The following is a 23,517-nucleotide window of genomic DNA, read 5'->3' on the forward strand; positions in this document are numbered from 1 at the left end:
AACTATTTTCCCCTCTTTCCACCCCCTCGGGACTAACCCAGACCCGAGGCTCAAATTAAACAAAATGGTCAAGGGCACTGACAATTCTTTAGCCGCTTCACGTATGACACGATCTAGTATACGATCCAATCCCACAGATGTATTGACATTGAGGTTCTGTAATAGACTATTTACCTCTACTTCATTCATCACAATTCCAGTATAAGCTGTAGGTTCTTCCATTCCTGCAATGTCACCACCTGGATGATATACTCTTGCAAAGTGCTTGCTCAGTAATTCCACTATATCGACTGATTCGGTTACCTTCCTACCCTCAGCATTTTTTAAAATCATTCTGCCATGAACATTTTTCCTTTTACTTGCAACATATTGAAAAAACTGTTTGGGATTCTCTTTAGCCTGCATGGCCAATTTTCTTTCATAATCCGCTTTTGCTTTTCTTACCACCCTTGTTACCTTTCTGGCCTGAGCTTTATACTGTTCCTGCACCTGCTGGTCACCTTTCTCCTTAAATTCCCTCCACAATTGTTTCTTTTTTTGCAGCTCACGCTTAATGGTGTTATTCATCCATTTAACCCCTACTTGATTTATTATTCGGACTCTTGGTATACATTCAACCATTGCCTCCTGCAAACACTTCTTAACCACCTCCCATGCACTATCAACATCCAGCCCTTGCAGTTTTACATGCCATCGCACTGAGCCAAGCACACTCCTAAGCTTGTCGTACTTACCGACCTGGTAATTCCACATGTACCCTGTCTTAATTGTAAATTTCACTCCTTTAACCACCTCCCAAGTCATGACCTTATGATCACTCTTACCAATTGGTGGCAACATGGTCATGTTCGTTACAGCCACATTCTCAGATGCGATTACTAGGTCAAGCACTCTCTGGCCCCTAGTATTTTCCATTACATGCTGTCGCAGATAGTTATCCCTTAATAACCGCATAAAATCCAATTCCTTCCTCCCATGTGCCCTCTCCTCCTTCCAGTCAATGTTACCATAATTGAAATCCCTCATAATAATTACCCTCCTTCCACTCATTTCTTCTATTTGCCTATGCATACTATCCCCACCATCTATTCCATCACTTGGTCTATAGCAGCACCCAGCTATATATTTTGTTCTGCTAGCCTCTATCTCACACCAAATAGCCTCAAACGTGCTCTTTTCTCTGTCCTGCAGTTCAACTTCTATACTCCTTGGCTGCAACACTCATCAGCTATCATCAGTAACACTCCCCCCCCCCTTTTTTTTATTCTCCCTGTCACTCCTGAACATGCTATACCTGTCGCATTTAATCCCACTAGCTTTTTCATATGTTTTTGTTTTTTCTCCTAGCTTTCTCTGCTATTAACAGCATTGTCAAAATCTGTTGAATTGTACTTCTTTCTTTCCTAAATCTTGCTTGCTTGTCTGCAAGGTATGCTTTAATTGTGTTCTCAATCTTTTTGTCAATATCATCATCACCTTACCAAGGTGACTTGTCAATGCAGTTGTTCTTAATTTTTACATTCTAGCTTATTTCCTTTCGTGTATTATGGCACCCTAATATTGATTTCACCCACTTCTCTGGCATATTCCTTTCCTTTCATACCATATTACATAGTTAGTGCATTTCTGTTACCATACTTTTGCCACCATATTTAATCATTTCTCCAGTGATGTTATCATTACCAGGAAATTTGTTGTGTTTTAGCCACCCTATTACTTTTTCTACCTCTTCTCTTAAAATGTCCATGTCATACTCATTGCCTGGTGATGATATCTGCTTCAGTTCTTCAATCAGTTTCCCAACTCCATCTAAATCTAGTTTTTCTTCATATAGCTCACTATAGTATCTTGTCCACCACTGCACAGTTTTATCTTTATTCATCAATACTTTGCCTTTTTCATCTTTGTTTTGGTTGCTACCTTCTATTAATGGTTCTAATCATTTTGTACACCTCCCTAGATTTGTGCTTGCCATAGTGCTGTTCTATATTATTGCATTGAGCCTCTAACCATTTCATCTTATTCATTCTGATTGCTTTTTATTTTCATCCCATTACACTTTTTTCTGTATTGTTCCTCTATTTGTTCTGATGTATCCCTGCTTATCCTCAACATTCTCTTCTCCTGTACTAGTTTCAGTGTTTCCTGTCTAACCCACTTCTTCTTGATCTTCTCTTCTTCTGGTACTGTTTCTTCAACTGTGTCTTCTATCACCGTCATTACTCCTTTCACTCTTAGATTCGAATTTTTTTTCTTTTGTCACACTTTTTAATTTCTCCTCTAACACTGTTCTGTACCTTCTTTCTATTTTTGCTTCACTTATTCTTGCTGTATCTCTCTGTTTCTGATGATCAGATTTATATTTTCTTTTAATTTTAACTTGATGTTTGCAGTCGCTAATCTATGATTTGAATCTATATCCTATCCTTGAAAAGGTTACTTGCTGAACTACAAAGCAGGAAATTATGACCACTTCAGGAGTATGCTGGGTGCTGTGCCTTGGTATCAGTTGTTGGATGGGAAGGATATTGACAGCATATGGGAAGTGTTTAAAAAAATACTTAAATGATGCGGTATCAGAATGTGTCTTGAGAGTTCAAAGAATAAATGGAGTATTAGTGAAATGAATATGTAATCTAATTAAGCAAGAGATTTATAAGAAAAAGATATGTGGATGGAATTCTGTGTTTATAAGAATGATGTCAGTTATGATAATTATAAGGCAGGCCAGAAGACTCACAAGTGTAGTACAAAAAGCTGTTTGAGTATGAAAAGAAACTGGCTGTTTCTTTTCATACTCAGGAGAATTCTCTTATTATGCTGCAAGTAAAAGAAAGAATGAATTTGCAAGAATAGCTCTACTGAATGCAGATATATGTGAGTGACTGATGCAGAAGTGGTTGTTCAACTAATGAGCAGCCATTTTGTTGAAAACTGTTAACCTGGTATATGCAACATTGAACTTGCCACTACCTCTTCACTGTATGAGGAAACTTGTGTATGGGAAGGAAGTACTAGAGTTGAACAAACTGATTAAGAATTCTGCAATAGGAACTGATGAAATATCAGCATGGATGCGAAGTGTTCAGCTGAACTGGCTATATAATTTGAGTCTCAGAACAGGAAAAATTCCACAGGAGCAGAAAGAACGTACGGTAATCCCATTTTACAAGGGCGAACAAAGACTGGTGTATCCAACTATCGATCAATCAGTATCTCTGGAGTGGTGGTGAAGATTTTGTAAAAGTTGGTTAGGGCTCACATTCAGAAATAGGTTGACAAAGAATCTCTACTTTACAATGAATAGTATGAGTTTACTAAGGGAATGTCATGTGATAGCAACTTGCTCGCATTCAGTAATAATGTTACCACTGAGTTAGAAAAGGGGAATGGATACACCATGATACTTTCGAATTTTGCTAATGCTTTTGACAGAATACAGCATGGAAGACTGTTGCATAAATTGGAGAATATGAGTTTGGATTATATAAACTGTTAATATGAATAAGAGGATGGCTGACTGGCAGATATCAAAATGTTGTGTACGGGGGTGGGGATGAATCTGCAAGATTCAAGGTAATTAGTGGTGTGCCTCAAGGATTAGTTCTTGGTCCATTGTGATTCAAACTGTACATTATTGACATTGGGAAGGGTTTGAGATGCAGTATAGCTATTTGCTGATGACACAAAGATAGGTAGGATAATCATGAGTCCTGATATGCAGTACTTGCAGAATGATTTGAATAGGCTGGAATTGTGGGCTGACATTTTCCTGTTAATAAATGTACTTAGGCGAGATTCGATATCCAGCATCGCATTATATTGGTGATTATGATAAATGAAACTGATCAGGCTGGAAATTTTAGAGTTCAAGGCTCATATAGTCAAAAATGTAAATACAACTCAGTAATGCTGAAGCAAACCTTGACATGTAAAGATAAGGAAGTCATTTTGCCTCTTTACAAGGCCTAGATAAGACCTCACTTGGACTATTGTGCACAGGTTTGGTCTCCTGGTTTCTGTTGTAATTCTGAGATATTGGAGAGAATTAAAAATGATATCAGGATTATGGAATATTGATTATGAAGACAGATTGAGAATTTGTAGACTGCAGATACTAGCAAACAGTAGAAAGAGGACTGGTATGATGAGACTTCTGAAAGGATTATACAGAATTCTAATAGATGAATTTTTCATTTTATGGAGGGAGGGATAAGGATGCGAGGGCATCTATGGAAGTTGAGAATGAATGCTGTCAAGAAGATAGTGTAGGCTAGATTTTTCTCTCAGAGTAGTGTGTTATTAGAATGGATTGCCGTTGGATGGTGAGTGTGTTCAAGTATCGTGAATGAATTGAAGAACAGGTATGACAGCTGGTGCAAATAGTATGGACTCCCTGGAGGTCTCTCTTAATAATAATAATAATAATCTGGCATATAGTGAAAATCGATCATTTGTAGATCTTCTTCGATAGAATTCATATTGATAATCACCAATAACATTGTCTACATAGGGTAAAGTCTCTGGAATAGAATACTAGAGAAAATTTTATAGGTAGTACATAATAAATTAATTCCTTAATTTATTATGTAATTAATTCCTAAATTAATTAGAGCAGATCATTACATCACCTTTTTTATGGACAGGACATATGTTGCTCAGATTCCACTCAACGGATTGTTTCATTAATCCAGATTTTGGTAATAAGTTGGTGGGAGAGGAATTTCATCGTCCAGTGTGAGACCACCGCCCCACTTATTGGAGGCCTGAAGTGGCTTGAAAAAGTTCCATGTTTTGTCTTTTGACCAGGGTTTCCAGACTATGTAAAAATTAATTAATTACAAAAAATATATAAAATCGATAAAAATGAGGGGGGACCCCGCCCTCATTTGGCCCACCTATTGTACAAATGTACTATGGGTTGGTGATAACCTTTGGTAGGTGGGAACAACATAGAAAATAAATAAATTGACATAGCTGCATGAAATATTCTGTACCTGCATTTTTAATTAATTCTGCTTGTATGATATCTATTCCTGGGGCCTTATTGTTCTTAAATTTTGTAATAGCTACTTCCACTTTAGCAATTGTTGGTATTGTTCAACCGCTTCTGTTTGACTGTTTTATCCATGTCATCCAACTGGTCAGATATATTAGTATTCAATAGTTCATCAATGCTCTACCCATCAATCTGGTATCAGGATATATCTAGTGTAGAGGATATGATAGTACTACATGAAAAATTTACATCATTACTAACTTCCTATCTACAATCTTCCTCCAAATCGATCTGTTAATTGTCAAGACTCCAACATTATCAGATCTTGTATTTCTGTCTTCTAAGGCACTTTTACTGTATCAATCCACCTATATCTTGGTCTTCCTTCGGGTCTTTTTCCTGCCAACCTGGTAGAGAACACTTGTTTTGCTTATGTTTCCTCTCCTACTCTGTTTAAGACCATACCACCTGAGATTAGCTCTTCTAACACTGTCGAGTTCTTTCCTAATATCCTCGTTTTTAATATGATATTGCCACTGATGCCATGTGTTCACGCCCCTAATCTTTCTCAGGACTCTCATATCTGCAGTCTCTAGTCTTTGGTCAAGTGTTTTACTTCTCACCCAGCTCTCAGATTCATAAGTTAAAATTGGTTTAAATACTTGTATACAACTAATTTAGTGTTTTGACTAATTTCTCTCTTATTCCATATAAATTTATTCATTTGACTTCCTACCATACCAGCTTTGTTGATTCTGCTGTCTATTTCCATATTTAATTTACCATCTTCACTAAAAATTGTGCCCAAGTAGCTGAAAGCAATTCACAAAGCAGTTGATATTTGCAGTGCTTCTGCCTATTTTCATTGTCTTTGCCTTGTTATTGCTGACCTTCATACCATTTCTATTATAACAGTTATTCAGTTTAGTCAGGGAATCTTGCAGACTTGTACCAGATTTATTTAGAAGTATAACATCATCCGCATAAAGCAAAGAGCTGACATTAACATCTCCATTTTGACATCAGGTTTAATAACACTTTCCTTCATAATGTGATCCATATAGATGATGAATACTAGAGGGGATAATGTACATCCTTCAATTATACTTTTGTTTAGCTAGTTTTACACAGTGTTTCGCTTTCTTACATTTGTCTCTGTATTCTCTAAGAGCAAAAGCTGACTTATTTGCCAGGAACTTTTGATATGCTTTCTTCTTTTCCTTCACTGCTTCTTTAACTTCCTGTGTCCACCATGGAGTTCTGATTTTTCTATCCTTGCAGACAACCTCACCACATGTCTCTCTGGCTGAATCAATCAGGGTTTTCTTCAAGGCTTGCCACTGAATCTCCAAAGTTTGGTTCCTGTTCTCAAACTCCTTCATTTTTTCTTCAATAATCTTTGTGTATTTTAGTCTACAGTTCACATCTGAGAGCTTCCCAACTTTTATTCACTTTACAACTTTCTTACGTTATTCTTTTCAATATGAAATTAATTTTATCCTGCTCAAGACTAAACGGTGATCACTTCCAATTTCAAATCTTCTGTACATTGTAGTGTCCTGCACCAGGGAGGAATCATCACTATCAACAATAACATAGTCAATGAGACTTTTCTTATTCCCTGACTCTTCTCTCCATGTGAATTTGTGCCCATTTTTATGTTGGAACATTGTGTTAGTAATAACCAATCCATGTCCTGAGCAGAAATCCAACAGGTATTAGTTTTTTATATTGTACCACAATATAAAATGATGGTAAAATATAAAAAACTAAATCAATGTTTATAAAATTAATGCATTTAAATTTTAATTATCAACGTTATTTACGCGATCGGCCACCCACCTTCATCACGCAATATATTTTAATCTTTACTACAATGCTTCTGTAATTAAATTAAAACAAACAGTCATCTACCCAAGTAACTTTATGTTCACTCCTATTCAGGGCATTAAAGATACTGTTTTTTTATATTATTATTATTAAAAACCCTTGGTAATCATTTCTGGTGAAATCATGTATTGAGCTCTCAAAATTCAGTTGCACAACAGATCCATGTCAGGTTATAGCTGCTGGCTGCCATACACTCCATGTAGAACCTTACCTCATTCACTCCTCCACCCATGCACAATCCAAGATCAAGTAGAAGTCAATGCTCTCACTCCCACATTTCCTCTTTTGGTTGCTTCCATCTCTTTGCATATGATTGGTATGGTATTAAAGAAGATCACATGACTCAATGACAGAGGCAGGCTGTTGATTGTTGAGTTGAGTTGTAATTATATAATTTGAAGGGGAAACATTCAATTTACTGATGATGCAAAATTGAGTAGAGTAATAGTTAATCAGTAATGTAGAGAGCTTGCAGAATGAATTAATTAGGCTGTGAGTATGAACAACAGATAATGGGTGTCAGTTTAATGTGGAGAAATGTCAAGTTGTGCATTGTGGGATAAATAGATCAAGATGTGTACCGCATTGATAGAATTTTACTCCTGGAAATAGTATTCTCAATCATAGAGTTGAGGTTTAGAGTTTTTTTAGAGAGTTTATAGTAATCTTATAAACTCCCTTGGCAGGGAGTTTATAGGATTACTTGGTTTTTGAAGAATAGAGATAAGGAAGTTATTTGTCTTTACTGTGCTCAGGTCTGGTCACTTGTGAGAGCCATGCTATCTAGAGTATGATACACAATAATCAATAATATGATCATATACCATTTGACTACTTTTTTTGGGGGGGGGGGATGAAGAAGTAGTGGAGGGGATCCAGACTAGGGACCATCTGTAGAATAGATTTGAAGGTTTGTGGGTTGTAGAAGGTGTGGATAGCTTAAAAGAGGGAATATGATAGAATCATTTAAGTTTAAGTGTTTTTTTATAGAATTGATGCATTGGAAATGGTTCTGCACTTGGTTGGAGGGGGGGGGCAGAACAAGAGGTTATCTTTGTTAGTTGAGTGAGGATGCAAGGACTAAGATGAGTGCTTTTTCTAACAATGAGTTCAAAGAGAGGTATGATGGATATTCTGTGGATTGTTTTGATCTTCCATGATGAGTCTTTGGATTCCATGGGCATGTGTGTGGGGTGGGGTCCATACAATAATAATAAAATAAAACAATGTTTTGATTAAACAAGTGTTAAAATGTACGAAAATTGTTTTTTGTGGGTGCATTTCTAATTGTGTATTTTTGATTTACTTTTTCAGGTAATAGTGTTCTTGAAGTAGAAGGCCTTCCTGATGGTATGAAGCGTAGTGAGGTTGAACGTTATTTAGAACAAGTGGCCAGTTTAGGAGCAAAAATTCAGTTTGTTTCACCAGAAGGTACTACTGGTTCTGCTAGTGACATTGTTAGCTCGAAGTACCAAGTGCTGGCTGTCTTTGAGTCAGAAACCGCTGCACAGGGAGCACTCCTGAACATTAAAACTACTAAATTTCAACTAAGACCACTGATGCAGCGAGGAAGAAGTAATTCCACAAAAAATCTTTGATGAGTTTGTGGTTAGTGTAATCCCTTACAGACTATTTTTATAAAACTAAAAACTACTTTCTTATAAAATGTGCCATGTGTTCCGTGGGAAAACAATATTTCATGAGTGAGAATATGCCAAAGCAGCAGGTTAAAAAAAACAAAGAATGATTGTTCAAATGAACAGTTCTTGGGCACAATACGGAGATATGTCAAGAACTTGTGTTATAAAAAAAATTTAAAAAAAAGTAAAAAAAAAAAAAAAGTGAACCTGCCTTTTACGCAAACCTGCCTTCCACCCTATACCACTTCAATCTGTACTTGTTCTATTACAGATAACTCTCAAGAGATGGCAACATCTGCTTTCAGTCTTTCAACAAGCACCAGGCTGTGCACACAACAGTTGGCCTCCATCATTTTCAGTGTTCTGCACAAGTTTACTTCTGTTGTTGTAAAACTTAGAGTTTTTATGAAACAATTAATATTTCAAAACCTATATGGTCTGTTAAGTAATATATATTGTAGTGCCAGTCTGGTTTTGTTTTCACAAGTTTTGATATGGCCAACTTCACTTTCAGTGTTTGTCAGATGTTGCAATCATTGTTAGAAAGATTAAAGACATTAAGTTAATACCTCAGTGCCAAGAGTTTAATTTTGAAGTCCATTTGTGCCAAATAAAGTTAGATGAGTCTACATGTTTTAAAGAATGAGGCATGGTATCACAATTAAAATATTTACATTTGGTAAGAAATTGCAGTTCATTAATTCAACATTATGGGTGCATACAAAATATGAGAATACTAGTACCAATTAATAAGTAATCGTAAACATTAATTACTGCTTATTTTATCAAAAATGAATATGATTACTTGTGATTTTTTTTTTTTAAACTATTGAAACAGCAAGAACAACATCTACCTAAATTTCATTAACTACATTGACATTTTTATGAATGATACATGCTTAAATATTAAAATACAAAATACAGGCAGCCCTTGGTTTACACCGCAGTTCAGTTCCTGAAAAAACGAGCATAAACTGAATCAGCATAAAACGAACCCAATTTTAATGGGAGGTATGAAGTAATGTTCTGCTCAGTCAAAAAAATATGCACATGAAGTATGTGTAACATTATTATATTTAAAGCTTTGATAATGCATACATATATATTTGTTAAAATAAAATTATTAATAACGAAAACAAAACAAAATTATATACAAAAAATATGAAACTTCGAAAAGATATTACATATTTCTATGTTGAAGTTCCTGGTTTTGGATCACCTGCATTTTTTTTTTAAAGTATCCAGTGTTAACTGCCTAGATTTTCTTTTTCTTTCTTTAATGAGTTCAGTGTTAGGTCGAATAGATGCAATTACACTCCTTTTTACATTCGCACTCTGTTCCCAATCGTGGTCCATTTCGCAGAGTTCATCAGTCAATGTCTCTATGCTTGCAAGGATACGCTGTAAATCGGCCGTTTTCATATCTCTCTGAGGACCTTCATTTTCTTTCTCCTCCTTTGGATATTGACTTAATTGTTCGGCTAATTCTTTTAAGTCTTCATTGGAAAGCGGTTTATCATGGCTCTCTAAGACTTCTGTCACATCTTCAGCTGTAATATCGTACAGTCTCACCTGTCGTGCAAGCTTGGTAATATCTTCAATAACATTCTCCTCTTGCTCTAATTCCTCGAAGTCTTGCATAAATGCTGGAAGAAGTTTTTGCCATGCTCCTTTTAAACACTTTGTTGACACGTCATTCCAAGCTGCTCCTCGATGTTGTTAATGCCCTTCAAAATATCGAATGACTGCCAATAGTCTTTAATAGTTTTTCCTAAAGTGTCCAAGACTCTTACCATTTCCATAAATGTTATATGGAGGTAATAGGGTTTGAAGATTGTTATAATCCTCTGATCCATCGGTTGCAAAAGTGATGATGTGTTTTGGGGCATGTAAACAAACTTGACATCCAATGGTGTTCTTACTTCAGCAAGGTTTTGAGAATGTTCAGGGGCATTATCCAAGAGAAGCAATGCCTTGGCTGGCAAATCATTTTCTTTACAGAAGCGAAGCATGGTAGGACAAAAATAATTTGTATACCAATCTATAAAAACGTCTTGTGTAACCCAAGCTTTCTTGTTCCATTTCCAATAGACTGGCAGCATGGCTTTTAGACCCTTGAAGGCGCGTGGTGTCTGTGAATGGTACATCAACATTGGTTTAAGCTTCAAAGTTCCGGAGACATTTGCACCCAACAAAAGCATAAGTCTATCTTTTGCAGCTTTAAAACCTGGAGCGGAACATTTTTCACAGGAAATGAAGATGCATGATGGCAATTTTTTTCAGTAGAGCCCAATCTCATCAACATTAGAAATGAGATCAGGAGGATAACTTCCTTGTTCTATACAGTCTTGAAATTCTTTAGGAAAAGCAGTCGCTGCTGCTTTGCCGTCTCACCACATAATTTGACACTATGGCACTTTCTTTGAGACTTAAATCTCATGAACCAACCTTTGCTTCCTAAAAATGTTTCTTCACTTCCATCTGTCTTTTTAAGATCCTCAAAAATTGTTTTTGCTTTCTCAGTTATAACAGCCTGCATCAGAGGAATGTTTTTCTGATTCAAGTCATCCACCCATAATGATAATAATTTTTTCATTTTTTCATGAAGTTTACCCCTGTTATAACGTACATGTTTTGCATTTAGTGCTGTCGTAGATTGTTGCCCAGACTGTTTTATTTTATCTGCATTTTTCATAATTCTAGTAACAGTCGATGGAGGTAAGTTCATACTTCTACAGACATTAGCACGTGTCCGCCCATCTTCCATTCTTCGAATCACCTCCATCTTCTTTTCAAGTGTGATTGATTTCCGTGCCTTCTTAACACCAAGTTCTGCTAATTTTTCTGCACTTCTATTATCAGACATGATATGTAATTATGTACTTTATCAATTTAAATACGTATGTATGTAAAAAAAAAAAAAATTAAATAGAACAATTAGGTAGATTCAACAATAAAACTAGGTTTGATACATATACGTCGTAGTAGCTCGGTAAACACTAGAGTGCCTGCTAGCATCATTTCTCAGTCAACCACACTACAGTAAGAAAGCATGTGCAGGTAACCGGCGTAAACCAAGGGCTGCCTGTATTACCTTTAAAAATTGTTACTAAAAATAAACTGATATAAATTTCACTAATAAGTATTTTAAATTTTATAAATATAAGTTGCCAATGTGATTACATCAGTGCAAAACATTTTTCTAGCAATTAAGAGCCAGTGGTCTATAATCTACTGGTAAACTATTGGCAGGAGTCATTGTGATCAAAGATTATGACCTTGATTAATTAAGCGATAGTTAATTGTCAATACCTAAGATGGAGATATAAATACCTAATACCATTTTATAATGGTATTAGGTATTTAATCAGTAACTGCATTACTGTTTTGAATAACACAGTAATGCAGTAATGAATAACATACCTTAAAGATAAATAAGGAACTGCTGTTTCCTTAAAATGTGAATTTCAACATCAAAGAAATACTCTAAATACTCTAGGGAGTGCTTAAGGGTCAAAGCTGTATAACTGAGAGGAGACCTCCACATAGCCTTTAAAATAATGCAGAGAACTGGCCAGGGCTCCTGACCTAATGTCCAATCCTCACCTTCTCGTGGTGCACCCTGTTGGGTATCTACCTGGATACTGAACAAACAAGGATAGGCTGGCAATTTGGAATTTAGCTGACTAAACTGTATTCTTATTGGTTAAACCAAAATAAAAAATGATGGTACAACATGACAAAATTTCATGCCTGCTGGGCATCGTCGCCCGGTTAAACAAGGCCCCTGTTGTTTTCGCCAGGGAACCAGGGCGAACAGCGAAAAGTCAGTTACTGAAACAAATCTGAAAGCACATCCCAACTCAACATCACCAGAGTTAAAGATCGGTACTATCAACATAAGAAGCCTGAATGGCAAAGAAATGGAGCTAGCTAAGGAATCAGATAAGTACCAGATCGACATAATAGGAGTGACTGAAACAAAAAAGACAAACTGGTGAGATCTTTCTGAGCAATACAAAATGTTATATTCAGGCAATGACAATCAAGGAAAAGAAGGAGTAGCCATAGTATTCAACACAAAATACGAGGCTAATCTTCTTGAATGGCAGTCAGTCTCAAGTGGAGTAATATGGGCAAATATGAGAATGGGGAACTGGACAATGAGACTTATTTGTGCCTATGGTCCCACAGTAGGTTCTACTAAGGTAAAAGTGGAGGAATTTTTTGAAGCTTTAGAAAAAGCAACTGACACAATGAAAAAGGAAAAGGTTGGTCCATGTTGAGGATCTAAATAGCAGAGTAGGAAATGATTGTCAGACATACAAAAATATTTTGAGAAAATTTGGAGTAAAGAGTAAAGCTAATAATAATGGCAAATACTTGTTGGATTTCTGCTCAGGACATGGACATGGTTATTACTACCACCATGTTCCAACATAAAAGTGTGCACAAATTCACATGGAGAGAAGAGGCAAGGAATAAGAAAAGTCTCATTGACTATGTTATTATTGATAGTGATGTTTTCTCCCTGGTGCAGGACACCAGAGTGTACAGAGGATTTGAAATTGGAAGCGATCACTATTTAGTCTTCAGCAGGATAAAATTGAATTTCATATTGAAAAAAAAAAAGGAAAAAAAAAAAATAGGGGTGGAAGGGGTGGTGAAGCACAATACATAGCCTCTCTCACTCAAATGTCAACCTCACCTTCCCGTGGTCCATCCTGTTCTAAAAGTACAAACGAGGCACTGGCGACTGAGTATGGGCGGTATAACCTTAACACCCTAACAGAGTAAATGCTGTTAGATCTGCCTGTCCAGAGGAGTTAGGTAGCAGCCCTACCACTGGACTTACCCAGCGACAGGTTAGTAAACTTCCCCTGGGGAAATTCAAAATACTTTCAAGTTTCATGCAAAGAAAAGCCGGACGGACTGTCAGGGAAAAGACCACAACCCAGGAAACGGTAAACGAAATTGGAAAAAGGAACACATAATGAAGATTGCAACATGGAATGTGAGAAGCATTGCACACAAAGAAGAAGAACTTGATAAACAACTAAACCAAGCTAACATAAAGATATGTATAGTAACAGAAACAAAGAAAAAACAAAAAGGTACAAAAGAAACAAACAACTATATACAAATCTACAGTGGGGTAAAAAAAGAAGAAAGAGCAAAAGCAGGTATAATGATTATGGTACATAAATCCCTAAAGAACAATTATATTACAACTATTTGAATGAAAGACTAATAGAAATTAGACTCAAGACATTAAGAGGCCACATAACAATAATTGGTGCATATGCACCAGAAGAGGGAAAAGAAGAAGACAGTAATATATTTTATAAAGAATTACAGAATGCCATAGATAAAACAAACAAAACTGACTATTTACTGCTAGCAGGAGATTTAAATGCCAGAATAGGAAACAAAAAATACAAAACAAACATAGGTAAATTTGGCGAAGATATATGTAATCAAAATGGTCGCAGATTGCACGATTTTGTCATTTATAATAATATGAGAATAATGAATTCAATGTTTAAACACAAGGAAATACATAAATATACTTGGTCAGCCAGAGGATACAAATCAGTAATCGACTACGTTATCACAAATTTTAAATTAGCGGTGTTAATTTTAGACGTAAGAGCATATCGAGGCTTTGAATTAAACTCTGATCATTATATGGTATTAGCAAAAATTCGTTTTAAACCAAAGTGGCTAAAAAAAAAAACACATAGAATTGAAAATTCTTACCAGCCAAGCTACAAAATTTCTTCATTACAGGATCCTCAAGTTAGACTACAATATCAAAAATGCACAAACTTAAAAACAGAAACCACACATGAATCAAGGGACATAGAAGATGAATGGGAAAATTTGAAACAAATTCTCACAAAAGCAGCAACAGAAACCTTAGGAATAAAGCACAAATGGATTAGAAAAAGAGGACTACGAGACTGGAACAAAGAAATAGAAAATATAATAAAAACCAAAAAGGACAGTTACCAGAAATGGCTAAATTCCAAAACAATAGAAGCAGAAATAGAGTATAAAAGAAATAGTGCAATTGCAAAACGAGAAGTAAGGAAAAAACATAGAGAAAGATGGAACAATTTCGTAACAGAACTAGAAAAGGATTTATTTAAGCCACAACCCAAAACCTATAAAGTAATAAAATACATGAATAAAGAAATAAAAGAAAAGATAAAAATACAAACAATAGATTTAGAAAAATGGGTGACCTATTTCCACAATCTCTGGACAGATGAGAACAATGAATTAAAATTTTATAAGACAAAGAATGACCTAATAGAAAATATCACAATGCTAGAACTGAAAAATATAATAAAGAAGATGAAAAATAGGAAAACGCCAGGAGAAGACAATATAAATATAGAACTCTACAAAAATGCAGGTGAAAAATTTAATGAAAGACTTTTGAAATTTTTTAATATGGTTTGGATGTCTGGAAAAACCCCTAACTCTTGGGAAAAAGCACTAGTCATCCCAATCTATAAAAAAGGAAATAAAGACAATTGCAATAATTATAGGGGAATTAGCCTGCTGAATACAGGATATAAAATATATGCAGGAATATTAAAAGAGAAACTAAGCAGCATTGTAGAAAACAAATTACTAGAAGAACAAAATGGCTTCCGAAAAGGCCGATCCTGCATAGATCCAATTTTTACTTTAAAATTATTAATAGAAAAGAGAAGAGAATTTCAAAAAGAAACACATGTGGCGTTTATTGATTATGAAAAAGCTTTTGACAAAATTAGTCGACAAAAATTGTTTAAAATATTAACCAATTTAAACATACCAAACCAACTTTTACAATCTATTCAAGAAATATATACAGGAAATAAAATAGCAGTTAAATTAGAACACACCTCAGAATGGAAAGATATATCAAGAGGAGTACGACAAGGATGTACCCTGTCACCTCTGCTTTTCAATATATATATAAATGAAATATTAACAATCTGGAAACAGCATAACCCATTTGGTATACAAATGACCCCGCAAATGAAGAAAGATACACTACTATTTGCAGATGATCAAATAGTATTAGCTACATCAGAAGATGACTTACAAAGATCATTAAAATCATTAAATGATATCTCAAAGCAATATAATATGACAATATCCAAAGAAAAAACAAAAATAATGGCATTCAAAGGAGAAAACCCAATAAGAAGTAAAATAGTGATAATAAAATACTAGAACAAGTAAACACTTTCAGATACTTGGGATGTGATCTATCATACGAAGAAGAAAAAGACATAGCCACTAAAATATCAAACTTTGTCAAAGTAAATCGCATAATAAACAGTATATTTAATCCCTGGTACAAAACACATTAGAATCAGACTATATAATGTCTTGTCAAAACCAACTCTACTATATGGAAGCGAAACATGGACCATGAAAAGGAAAGATGAAAAACGAATTCAAACAGCAGAAATGAAGTTCCTCAGAAAAACAGCTGGATATACCAAGTGGGACCACAAAACAAATGAAGAAATCTTACAATCCCTAAAAATCAAACCAATTAATTACTACATAAGACAGTATAAACAAAAATGGCTAGAACATTTAAATCGAATGGACAACAGCAGACTACCAAAAATATTATACAGATACAAAATAAGTGGAAAAAGAAGAATCGGAAGACCAAGAAAGAGATGGCATGAGACCGGAACAGGCCACATGGCCTATATTCCATGTTAGGAAGAAGAAGAAGATTGAAAAAAATAACATGTTGTAAAGTTGTAAAGTGAATAAAAGTAGAGCAGCTCTCAGATGTAAACTGTAGAATAAATTACACAAAGATTATTGAAGAAAAAATGAAAGAGTTTGAGAACAGGAACCAAACCTTGGAGATTCAGTGGCAAGCCTTGAAGAAAATCCCGATTGATTCAGCCAGAGAGGCATGTGGTGAGGTTGTCTGCAAGGATAGAAAAATCAGAACTCCGTGGTGGACACAGGAAGTTAAAAAGGCAGTGAAGGGAAAGAAGAAAGCATATCAAAAGTTCGTGGCAAATAAGTCAGCTTTTGCTCTTAGAGAATACAGAGACAAATGTAAGAAAGCGAACCATTGTGTAAAACTAGCTAAACAAAAGTCATGGGAAGACTTTGGCAAGAACATAGAAAATAAATATCAAGAAGGTGGTAAGATATTCTGGAGGTTGTTAAAGAAGCTTAGAAAAGGAGGAAAGAGTGTTGTAAAGGGAGTTGAGATGTAAAAGTGACATGAAAACAGGAGAAAAAGATATCCTTGAAGTATGGAGTAATTACTTCGAAAAATTGCTAAATGAAACAAGCAGTGATAGCGCAGTGGTAAAAAAAACTCAACAGGCATACAGTCAGGAATACATATCCATACTTGAAGTAGAAAAAGCAGTCAAATGCTTGAGATGTGGAAAGGCAGCAGGAGTAGATGATATAATCGACCAGAAATGCTAAATATGACGGTATAAAAGTCTTACAGTAGCTGCACTGCGTAGTTCAGAGAGCCTGGACAGAGGGACGAATTCCCAATGCTTGGAGTAGAGCTCTAATAGTACCCATATATAAAAAGGGAAATAAAACTGAATGTGAGAGTTACAGAGGTATTTCCCTACTGAGTGTTCCAGGCAAGATTTATGCCAGTATACTTAAGAAACGGTTGAGAAAAATTGCAGAAGAAAAGCTTGGTGAAGAACAAGCTGTATTCAGGCCAAATAGGGGCTGTCAGGATCAGATCTTCACTTTACGACAAATCTGTATTTAAGTTTTGTCGATCTGGAAAAGGCATATGACAAGGTGCCAAGAGAGAAGCTATTCCATACGCTACAGTTATATGGTGTCAATGGGGCATTATATCAAGCAATACTTAGTCTGTACTTGAGTTGAAAGTCGGCAGTTAGAATTGAAGGATGTACAGGAAGATGGTTTAATGTTAAATATGGTGCGAGACAAGGATGTACATTATCCCCTGTGTTATTCATTATCTATATGGATCACATTATGAAGGAAAGTGGTATTAAACATGATATCAGAATTGGAGATGTTAATGTCAGCTCTTTGCTTTATGTGGACGATGTTATACTTCTAAATAAAAAAACCATTAAAAAGACAAAGACAATGAAAATAGGTAGAATTGTTGAAAATGTCAAATGTGTTGTGAACGGGGAATCTGTGGAACAAGTAAAACATTTCGGCTACTTAGGCACAATTTTTAGTAAAGATGGTAAATTAAATATGGAAATAGACAACAGAATCAACAAAGCTGGTATGTAGGAAGTCACTTGAATAAATTCATATGGAATAAGATAGAAATTAGTCGGAACACTAAATTAGCTGTATACAAGACAGTGTTCAAACCAGTTTTAACTTATGGATCTGAGAGCTGGGTCAGAAGTAAAACACTTGACCAAAGACTAGAGACCGCAGATATGAGAGTCCTGAGAAAGATTAGAGGCGTGAACAGATGGCATCAATGGAAACATCATATTAAAAATGAGGATATATATTAATAAAGAACTTGACATTGTTGGCATCCAGGAGTGCGTTAGCAGATCTAATATGATATGGTCAGGTGGTATGGTCACTTAAACAGAATGGACGAGGAAAGATTAGCAAAACAAGTGTTCTGTGCCAGGTTGGCAGGAAAACGACCCAGAGAAAGACCAAGATATAGGTGGATTGATACGGTACAGTGTGCCTTAGACGATAGAAATATAAGATCTGATAATGATAATATTGGAGTCTTGACAAGTAATAGACTGATTTGGAGGAAAATTGTAGATAGGAAGTTAGTAATGATGTAAATTTTTCATGTAGTACTATCATATCCTGTACACCCCTTGAGGGTACATGGCAGGAATTTGATGATGATGAGAAATACTCTATGTTGGAAATAATCTTAAAAGCATCTTTTTATTGAAAATAAAGAAGGTAAGGGATACACACAAACAGAAATATAATTCATAAAGTAACAGTGACCTCTGAGAGAAAGAAAATAGTTCATTCAGATCTTTTTCATTAGTTAGCATAAGTGCAGATTATAAAGATCTAGAAGGCAGACTTGTAGCTGTTGAAAATGCTTCTCACAATTACTTTATGGCAAAAGTTACAACCCTTGTAGGATAAATTGATATTTTGTCCTGATAATGAGCCAGAAAATATCGTTTAACAGTTAAGAAATATGAAGCTGGTTGATCTCTGTGTGTTGTAAAGTTCATTGAGCTATTCTTCTTTTTTCCAAGAAAAATATCAAAATTTATTTCAAATCGTTTTCAAGTTTTATGAGTGAAGTTTTCCATTGAAAAGCCTCTTCCAAAACTTAGTTTAGTTTTCAGTGTAGTTATTCTGTATAATAATGATTTTGAATATACTTGAAAGATTTCAGACCTTTGCACTAAGTTTGCAATTAGGGAGAGTGACCATATAGTCTTGTTCTGGAAAGTTGCAAAACATTTGGAATTCTCTGTCAAGAAAAGGTTTATGTTGCATTATAAAGCTGGTAATTATGACAGACTTAGGAGTAATCTTGGAGCAATGCCATGGCTTGAGAAGCTATAAGAAAAGAATGTCAATAATGCATGGCAAGTGGTCAGAGACTGTTTGAGAGAAGCAGTATCAGGCTTCATACCCAAGGATAAACCAAGTGGGAATAAAGTGGATGAGTAGAGATATAGATATATATTGTTAAAATATTGGAAAAGTTGGTTATACACTGGTTGGATGCCAGTGTATAACCAACTTTATACACTGGGGGCTGGCAGCCATTAGCTCTGACACCTGCTTGATCTTCCTGTGTTAAGAAGTATTGGTGTCTTCAGAGTGCAGTTACTAGAAACATTTGCAGAATAGCCTTTTCATGTTTGCAGATATGAATTCTTACATAATTAGCCCAACTGATATTACACTTTTTCTTTTTTTGTCCAAACATTGTATCCAACTGATTCCACACTCTCCTCTTCCTCAACCTCACTCTGTTGAAGGCAAAAGATTTGCTGATATCTGTAATTAAACAAAATATGACAGTAGTTTTTAACAGAGCCAAAAACTACATTTGAAAGTGCTTGTATGATGGGAATGTTATGCAAATGCATAAATACCAAATAAGTCTGTTCTGAAGGTGATTTAATCCTCAGACATTGTATGTACGTACTGTCAATTCTTGCTGCATCATCTTGTAAGCAACAAATAAATAGTTTGTTATAGTGGAATGTTTACTTGGTGAATTTCTATTGGAATAGCAATGTGCTAACAAATAATGTCCTGTGTTAGCATAGGACATTATTTGTTAGTTTTGTAACTGTTTTCTATAATTGCATTTGCTATTTGCTGATGATGCAAAGATAGGCAGGGTAATTAGGAATGCAGCTGATATGCAATACTTGCAGAATGATTTGAAAAGGCTGGACTTGTGCATATGGGGAAAATGGCTGTCAGTTCAATATTAGTAAATGTAAAGTCATGCACTTAGGTGAGATTAGATATCCAATGTCATATTATATTGGTGGGATTATATTAGAAGAAACTGATCAGACTAGGGTAGGACTCTTGGAGTTTTAGTAGATAGGAAGCTGAAGTTCAAGGGCCATATAGTAAAGATTTCAAATACAACTCTGTGGATAATTGCAATTACTGAAACGAACTTTGACGTATAAAGATAAGAATTTCATTTTTCCCATTTACAAGGCCTTGATAAGACTTCACTTGGGTGCACAGACCTGGTCCCATGGCTTCCATGGTAATTCTGATGCAGTGGAGAGGGTGTGAAGGATATTAAAAATGATACCAGGATTGTGGAATACTGATTATGAAGACAGACAGAGAATTTGTAGGCTGCAGATACTAGCAAATAGGAGAAAAAGGGGTGATATGATTGAGACTTACAAACTTCTAAAAGGGCCATACAAGATTTCAGTTGCTGGAATTTTTCATTTTATGGAAGGGTGGGGAAAAGGATGAGAGGGCATCCTTGGAAGCTGAGAATGAATGCCATGAAGAGAGGGGTGAGATCAAGATTTTTTCTCTCATAGAGTGGTGCGTGATTGAAATGGATTGCCATTGGATTTTGTGTGCACAAGTAGTGTGAATGAATTCAAGAACAGTTGGTGCATGTGGAATTTGTCCTCCCGGAGGTCTCTCTTAATAATATTATTGATATCCTTACAAGCCAAGTCACCTTCCTAGCCTGTTCTTTGTACTATGAACTGATTATTATCCTTCTTGTGCTGCCTCAATAAAGCAGCCTTTGTCTAGATTGCATTCTTAATAGGCCTAATTTCTTCATTCATCTATTTTATTCCTACTTCAGACATTGCTATTACCTGATAAAGTAATATACAGTGGTATCTCCCTAATCCGAACTAATAAAAACCGTGCTCGTTCGGATTAGCGAATTTCTTCCCAATAGACAATAACTAATGTTTAAGACAAAAATAATCAGATTCTAATGGTATATCAATTTTAATTCTGTAAATAAATGAAGTAACTGATAAAAAAAAAAAAAAAAAAAGCTACTCTACTGAAATATAAAACTACAATACAAAAGTTTATTTTAGTAAAAAATTTAGTTTATATTTATATATACTGTATTGTTGAGGATTCTGATTTAATAAAATTGCATAGTTCAGTACATAACATAACTAAATAAAAAAATATCACTTTCTTGTACACAACACAAAAACAAAAGTTCCACAAAATAACACAAAAAAAATAGTTTTTTTTTTAATTTCTTTGTAAAAAAGTCGCTGATTTTCTTTTGCTTCTTGGAAGCTAAACTTTTTTCAAATGATTCTTCTCGGAGCTGCATTAGCAATAAAATTTTGTGGAATGGCGTATCAGTCTGCTTAGCCCATTCTGTACACATTGTAAAACTGTCAACTGCCTCTTCATGTTTTACTTTTTTTTTCTTCGAGTTCTTTATCGTCATCATCGTCTTCTAATTCATTCTGTAGCGTCATATTTATAATTTCAGCATCTGATTCGATTTCGAATTCACTTTCAGTTCTACCTGTAATCCATTCCGTAACATCTTTTTGTGAAATTTCAATATCTGAATTTATGTTTTTAACCAAATTATGCACTATTTGAATTTCCTTTTTTTGTGTATCACCATAGTTATCTTGGTAAATTCTAGAAGGCCACAGTTTTTTTCATGATGCTCGAATTGCTTCAGGTTCTACGGCTTTCCAAGCAAACGTGAACACACAATAAATCAAAATAGGCCTACATTATAACCGTAGAATCGACAGTATGAAAAAAAAATACTGTACTGTAATGATAATAAAATAAATAATAATAGTTAAAATAATAATTATTAAATAAAAATAACAGTGCACAAAATAATATATAAAACTTTTTTTTTCTTTCAAACCGCAGTTCGGATTACTGGATGGTTCGGACTAAAGCAGTTCGGATTAGCGAGATACCACTGTATATGTATCAGGCTCAAGAAATTTAGCTTGTAAATACAAGGTGTATTAAGAAAATTGTGTTAAAAATTATTCATCACATTAATCATAGAAATATTGTATGGTGTTTATAAAGTAGTATTTAATATCTTAATAAGAAAATATAAGATATTTCAGAATATCTTATATTCTGAAATATCTCTCCACCTTTGGAAAAAGTGATCTTTCAGTTGTATGCATTATCTGGTTGGTGTCTATATTGTGGAAAGATAAACCTAGAAAAGAAGGAAAAAAGAGAAACATTTTATCTCCCTGTTTAGGAGTAACTAATTTAGCCTTGCTTCAATAAGGTTTAAAAAATTCCTCTTACCACAAATGGGATTTAAACCTAGGTCTACCCAAGATTAATGACATTTGAAGAATATGGTGCTAAATTAACATGTTATTGTTAGCGTTTAGCATTGAAGAATATCTGCAATTAAGACCTATTTCCTGCTGTATCTTACTTGGCACTAATTTTCTTTTATAATTACTGGAATGGTTTTGCCACTTTTTTTTGGCGGGGGGGGGGGGGTATTCTTTAAAGTAGAATGAATTTTTAAAGTTTATTTCTTCCCTAAGTCTTTCTGCCATTGAAAGCATTATTCACACACACGCACATATATGAATAATACTTTCAATTTTTTACAAATACTGTTTGGTTGAAATGCTTGGTTGATCAGACTTACTGTACTAGGTGAAATGGATATAGTTCTTGTGAAGTTTTCTGATTTCAGCTCAACCCTTGATTTGTTCATAGTATGAAGAAGTACTTGAGCAAAGAACCTGGTAGAAACCTCCTGAATAAAAGCAAAAGAATATCTTGGTTGTTTAAATGAAGAAGGATCAGAGGGCGATAATTCTTATTTTTACAAACACTATGTGCATAACACCACCTCAGATGAAGACTAATTGATAAAAGTGTATAATGATGTTCTGCAATTCCCAGCACATTGCAATGACAAATTTCTTCCAACTGAATCATCCGCAAATTTTTAATCAGGATAAAATCTTGACTTAAAATTATCATAATTTAAGACTTGGCTTGAGACAAATTCACATTCTCTAGCAAGATCATTTAATTCTTTCTGTTCAAAGAAATGAAGTTTGTTGAAAACTTCATAAATTCTTAATCTATCACCACCTCAATATCTTCTGATGATTTTGGTGGATATCCAATGTTTTTCATATGAGATCTTATATTTATTAGTTAAGCAGCAATCTGTTGCATGATTGTTGTGATATCTAAATAATTAGTATCCTTATGGACTGCCTTTTCAGGATTCCATCCTATGTCAAATGATCTTTACCAGACATGCAATGATGGGGAGCCCACTTTTTATCTTATTTTCTCTTATTACACACCAAAAGTGTAGCATCCTGTGAATGATGATGTATTGCTGCTTAGCACTCATCAGTGAATCATACGCAACAAAAGTGGTTCGTGTTTATTTTACAGCATCTGCTTTGTGGTATAATAATAAATTGAAAAAAATGGAGGACTGAACAACTGCAAGTGGAACAGGTA

General features: G+C 34.9%; 1 protein-coding gene across 17 annotated transcripts in view; it reads left to right on the plus strand.

Annotated features, from left to right (window-relative positions):
• Positions 1–9,095, plus strand: part of LOC150100204 (uncharacterized) — a 566,343-nt gene extending 557,248 nt beyond the window's left edge. For all 17 annotated transcript variants that reach the window (XM_090402864.1, XM_090402869.1, XM_090402857.1 and 14 more), the window contains one exon: positions 8,204–9,095. In XM_090402864.1, coding sequence (XP_090258990.1) covers positions 8,204–8,487 — 284 coding nt within the window. In that variant the 3' untranslated portion in view covers positions 8,488–9,095. The remainder of the gene's footprint in view (positions 1–8,203) is intronic.
• Positions 9,096–23,517: the final 14,422 nt, after the last annotated feature.

This window comes from Typopeltis vanoorti, chromosome 13 (assembly GCF_054136105.1).
Source record: "Typopeltis vanoorti isolate ZY-2024b chromosome 13, IOZ_Tvanoo_1.0, whole genome shotgun sequence".
Classification (NCBI taxonomy): domain Eukaryota; kingdom Metazoa; phylum Arthropoda; class Arachnida; order Uropygi; family Thelyphonidae; genus Typopeltis; species Typopeltis vanoorti.